Consider the following 6000-nt stretch of genomic DNA (forward strand, 5'->3'; position numbering starts at 1 on the left):
ACTTTTGGGGTGGAATGAAACAAAAAGATAATGTGGTGGCCAAGAAAATATGGAGTGTTGGGCTGTGTGAATGGAAGTAAGAGGGCTCCAGCCACAGAGGAGGTGATGTGCTCCGCTCTGGCCCAGATGACACCAGGAGTTCTGCAGTCGCCTCTGGTACCAGAGACCCACATTGGGGGCCCAAACTCTGCACAGGACACTCAACCCTCACTGGACACTCGACCGTAGGCAAAATAGACCTCGTGCTTTTCTCGAAAACACCTCTTCTCCCCAGGCCCAGTTTTCCTGCCTCCATAACCGACACCACTGTTCAATCAGATATGGAGCCTCCGCCCCTGGATAGGATTCCAGCTGTCCTCTTGCCCCGTGCCCTCACTCCCAGGCCATGGGCAGGTCCTGTGGATCCAGTTCCGAAGGATATTCCTGGCTCCTTCTCTGGGCCACAGCACTAGCCTGTCTTCCTGCCCCCATCCTGCCCGCTCCCCTGCCCTCCCCCACCCCAGGAGACAGAGAGAACTTTAAAGCAGGCCATGTGATGTCACTCACCGTCCAAACCAGTCCACAAAGGTCTGTGTTATCCCCTACCTCACCTCCCCACCACCATTTCCACCACACCACACGTCACCCCTCCTCTCCAGCCACACAGGTCTCCTTCCTGTTCCTCCGCCTTGCTCTTCTGCTCACGTCCCATGGACAGGCTCCCTCCTTTCATTCCTGTACATGTCACCACCCCTCAGAGGACATCCTCTTCTCCCCACATCTCTCACGCTACGTGGTTGTACTCCATGGTAATTTGCACCAGTCTGTCCACGTGGGATGTCAGTTCCACGAGGCAGAAACTGGATGTGCTGTGCATGGATGTCTCTGCAACGTCCAGAACATTCCCAGGCATGCAGTAGGTGCTTGATAAATGTTTGTGGGATGAATGGATTGGTAAGAACAGACTTCGAGTCTATGCCACGGTGGAGGGCCTGGGTGGTGTGATTGGCCAGGAGACCCCCGGGGACCCAAGGTCACAGCCTTTGTATCACTAGGAGGCATTTCTGAGGAGGGTGGAGATGACTTGCTTATGCAGCCCCAGCTTCCAGAACCAGGACGGATGGGGAGAAGCTTTGTGGAGCTAGATTTCAGCGCCTCATAAGGACTGTCTGAATGTCGGCGCTAACCCAGGATAGCACGTCACCAGAGGCCTACAAGCGGAGGCTGAGTGATTGCCTGGAACAGCCTGGAACAAAGCCCCTGGAGCTGTGCATGACACAGGGCAGCTACTCCTTTAAGATTTTCTGAGTGAGTGAATAAATGCAAGAATGAATAAACGAATACTTGGATGAATGTCCCCAAAGATCTAGGCATTCTGAGTAATTAGACTGAGTGGCACATAAAAAGTCCCTCCCCACCAGCGAGGCCATTGAGAATGCCCCGTGGTTTCTGACCATAGGCAGCGAAGATTCTGGAACGAGGTCTTGCTACCGCCAGCCCAAAAGCACACTGGAGGAGGTGGGAGGAGAGAGAGGCGCTGCTGAGCTGGCCCTGCTCAGAGCTGTCTTTTTGGACATTCTGTCCATCGGGTCTGAGCTCTGGACCTGCTCCACCTCTGACCAGTCCTGAGACTGAGCAAGACCCCCCCGTCTCCCCACCTCTGGGCCTCACATCCTGGTCTGGAAAATGGGAACCACGATCCTAGATGGGCCACCCCAGGGTCAGTGCATGGGCCCAACGATGCCACGTAGGGCCAGGCTGAGCCAAACTAACTGTGTGCCCAGGATCCCCAAGCCGCCAGGTGCTGCCCAGGCATTCCTCTTCCCGTGTTCATGTGATGGTGTTCCTGAGATGAAGGGGGAGCAAAGAAGGTGCATCTGAGCCTAAGGATGAATCACAATGAACTCAATAAACAAGTCTAGGTCAGATATGAGTGGGAGCAGAAGCAGAAACTTACAGTAAATGCTGCCCTTCTTCCAGGACTGACTGCTCTCAAGCTGAGTAATGGGCCCCCACACACACCCCATCGTGCTCTCCTAGCTGCCCCAGTCTCTCTCTGAAGAAGGGGAGCCTTGATTTAGACCTTTCAGCACATCCTTCCCCGCTTCACATTAAACCTCCCCACCAGGGTCCCCTCATCCTGAGGCAGAAGGTGGAACTCTGACCCCATGCAGGATGTGAGCAGTCCTGGAAAAGCCCGATCAAAACCAGAAAGTCTCTCCAAACCCCGCCACTCTATGGGGTCACTAGCTAAGCTTTGGTGGGAGGAGGGACACATACAGTTTTTTTTATCACCCTGACAAAGTTTCCTCATGAGAATCTCCCCCAGCAGGAATACTGACTCAGGGCAGAGGTCTCCATCTGGCTGGAAGAAAATGGGGCTGGAATGGAGGGCGTGATGTGGGAGGGAGGCTTGCTGTAGATAGCCTTAGCACTGGCCTGGAAGACGATGGTGGGGAAATTCTAATCCGCAGCGCTCATGGGAAATTCTTGGGCCTCCCTCCCCTGCCACCTGCACCCTGAGAAGCCTGGATGGAAAAGGTGGGGGCCCTGGAAATGTTAGGGCAAGGAATTCTTCTCTCAGGATTTGCAGCAGAGTAATCCTGGGTCACATTACAAAAAAAAACCACTGTTGGGAGACTGTGGTATGAGGCGTCAGAGGCCAAATCTCTTTCTCAGAAGGTGACACACAGCAAGAAAGCATTCTTGCCCAAGGGCGAAACCACACACACACACAAAGATGGCGTCTTGTAAAATCAGAAGACAGCGATGAAAAATAGATTTAACATTTAAGCCCTGATTTGGGTTTTGGAGTTTTGGGTTGTTTGGTTTTTTTAAATAATGAACTTCCCAAATCTTTCCTGGGGCAACAGAAGTGGAAGAAGGCTTGAAAGGTCGGTCAGAGGGAGTACCAAGCTGGGCAGGCAGCACCCTCCCCCACGGGCGCCCCCTTCCTGCCAAGAAATAACCCAGTGTCAGAGCCCACAACACTCAGCCTCTATAGTAGGCGGGAATGCAAATTAAGACAACAAGGATATGGCCCTTTTCACAGATCACATTGACAAAAATAAAAACTCCGATAAGATCAAAAGTCGGTTAGGATGTGGGAAAGTCACTACTCTCATGCTCTGCCGGTGGGAGGGTAAATTGTCCAACCTCTTTGGAAGGCAATTCAACAGCATTTTAATCTGAACGCATTTGCACCCAGCACTTCCACATTCTCTTCTCAGCTTCTTCTGTGGCAAAGAAGTACACGTGCCCCAAAGCATTCATACAGGGCTGTACGTCGTGTTAGCAAACACATCAATAAGACGCAGTGATAGGAACCTTACCACCCATCCACCAGGGACATAAATAAATAAACTGTGGGACCCTCATTTGATAGAATGCGACGTAGCATTTTCAAAGATAAGCGGGGGCTCTGTACGTATCAGCATGGAAAACCTCTCCAAGACATACTGCAGCTACTGTAAAAGTCAAATGCAGAACTAAATGTTCCATACAGAACAGTATATGGAAAACCCTCTCGATTTCTATAAAACCAAAGCCATATGGCGGTTACGTCTTTGCAAGGATCAGGATGAGGGGATGTCTAGAGATTTAGCTTTAGCTGTAGGGTTTCAACTTTTTGCTTTGAGGATATATTCGTATACTCCTTTTGTAATTAAATACTTTTTTTTTTTAATTTAAAGAGGGATTTCGCTCTATAGAAAGGAGGTACGTGAGCTCCGGCTACCAAACACTAGGAAAGTCTCCCCAAACCCCTTTCACATTCCTTCCTTTATCCACCAAAGACCTTGACACCCCAAACTCCCACCCTCCCCCAGGTCATCAGCAGAGGGCTTGGAGGATTAGGTGAGGGGTTCTCTAGCCAGTCTCTTTTGTGTTTCTATCAGCAGTCCCCCTCCCCCTCTGTTGGGAGGGGCGTGTCTCACATTGTCCCACTGAAGAGGGAAGGGGGACGTCTGCTTGTCCCCTTCTCCCACCTACACTCTCCCTCCTTCTGTCTGAAGCCTACCTAGCTTCCCTTCTCCCCCTTCCGTCCAAGGCTTAAAAGAATAGGACTGAACTCCACCTGTGGACCCTCCTCTGCCTGTAGGATCAAAGGAGGGGGACCCCCCACCTCCCCGCAAACTGCAGTCTTTCTTACCTTTGCCCTCTGCACTAATATTCGCCAGGCACTCACCAACACCCACTTTGTCCTACACAGGGGTCCACCAAGGTATTCCGGTCTGCCTGGGCTCTCTCCCCTTCAGACCCTGCGCTCAGCCTTTCCACAGTAGACTGCGTCTGATGAATCTGAGCTCTCCCCAGCCCCCAGCCCCCCAGTGCCTAACTCCACGCTGGCCACTAGTAAATACGCAGCTTTCCTGAAGCAGTCCCAAATTCTGTTCTGGGGCTCCCCACAACAGATGCCAGGCCCACCATTGATATTTTTCCAGGGGCTGACACCCACCACGTGCTCCAAGGCACAAAATCCACGTGTTGTTTGGCTGAACAGGGAGGGGTGGGGGGGAGTTCATCTAGGTGATCTAGCACACTCACCCCCCACCCCCATTTTTCACCCAACTCTCCCTCACCCCCTAGACCTTCTTTGGCCAGTAGCCAGCTTAGGGACCACTAAGAGTAGCAGGGAGAACCTCAACACCAATCTCTTCTGGGCCAGGGGACCCCACCTGGCCTGGGACCAGAGGCAAGCAGCAGGGAGGCCCACAGAGGGCAGGCATCCACCAAGGAAGACCCCACCTGGTGCGCCCAGACCCCTCGGGACCTCACCTGCTCTGCCCAGGACTCCCACCCAAAACAGCTTATATCCTACAGGCAGTCACCTCAGCTCAATTAACAATAAATAAATGAATAATCCCAGCTTTCTATGAGGGTGGGAGGGGGCGCCAACACTGGCCTGTCAGCCAAACCTCCCACTCACAATACCTGCGTATTCTGGTCCTCTGCTTGTCACCTGTGCCCCCTGAGCCCAGCCGCACCAGCAATGAGGTGAGGAGCGTCCCTGTCCTCCCTTGCACCCCAACGTGCCCCCACACTGTCTGGGGCTCAGGGCAGCAGCCAGAAGGATGGGGCTCTGGCTCGCCGGGACCTCCCCAGGCTCCTGAAACCCCCTTACCTGCGGGAAGGCTCGGAGAGCCCCCAGGAGCAGCAGTCCAAGCACTGGGTGGAGGGGGCACATCCTGAGCCCGGTTGGGGGGCGGGCTGCGCTCACAGCCCGCGCCCACCTAGGCAGCCTGGGAAGCACGCTGCGCCCACGTGCAGTGCCAGCCACCCAGAGCCACGCTTGGGTAGATCTTGGAGCCGGCAGTCCTCCCTTGCGTACCCAGCGGGGCGCCCAACCACAAGCTGTGAAGTCGCTTCAAGGGCTGCTCCCAGTGCAGCATTCAGCCCTCTTTCCTTTCCCCTACCTATCCGAGGCGAGGCGCACGAGTTAACTCAGAAATGCTTAGAAAAAGAAAAAAGAAAAAACAGAAAAAAAAACAGGCCACTAGCCCACAGGGGAAAAAAACAAACACGTGCAAAGATGACTCAGGACAAGTCACACTCCCCCTTTTGCTGTTTGAATGGCCCGCCCAGAATTTGACAGGACAGGGTTGAGTTGTCCCCAGCCCAAGAGAGCTGGGCTGGAAGGGCAGAAAAGGCAGCTGCTGCCCCTGAATATGGGGGACTCACAGGGAGTTGGGGGGCTCCAGCGGGTCCCCATGGTCCCATCTCATCCCCACCCTAAGGAAGAGCAAAACCTGAGTAGGTGCCTGCTCCTGACACTCTGATCAACCCAGACCTTCTCTCCTGCCTTGGGGATTGTGTGGGAGAGACACTACAGTCAGGTGACAGCAGAGAAAGCCACCACTCCACCAACCACTCACCTCCATTCATATATATTTACTATAAAATGAATCAGTAGGTGGATGATGGATGGATGGTCGAGTGGGTGGTTGGATGGGTGAATGTGTGGTTGGATGCATGGATGGATAGATGGATGGATGAGCAGATAGGTGGATTGACAGACGGGGA

At 53.5% G+C, this 6000-nt stretch overlaps 1 protein-coding gene across 1 annotated transcript in view; it reads right to left on the bottom strand.

The window, feature by feature from the left end:
* The window catches only part of TNFRSF8 (TNF receptor superfamily member 8), a 64701-nt gene extending 59250 nt beyond the window's left edge, over positions 1-5451 (bottom strand). Inside the window, exon 1 of the mRNA XM_019756324.2 lies at positions 5102-5451. Coding sequence (XP_019611883.2) covers positions 5102-5164 — 63 coding nt within the window. The 5' untranslated portion in view covers positions 5165-5451. The remainder of the gene's footprint in view (positions 1-5101) is intronic.
* Positions 5452-6000: the final 549 nt, after the last annotated feature.

This window comes from Rhinolophus sinicus, linkage group LG06 (genome assembly GCF_036562045.2).
Source record: "Rhinolophus sinicus isolate RSC01 linkage group LG06, ASM3656204v1, whole genome shotgun sequence".
Classification (NCBI taxonomy): Eukaryota; Metazoa; Chordata; class Mammalia; order Chiroptera; family Rhinolophidae; genus Rhinolophus; species Rhinolophus sinicus.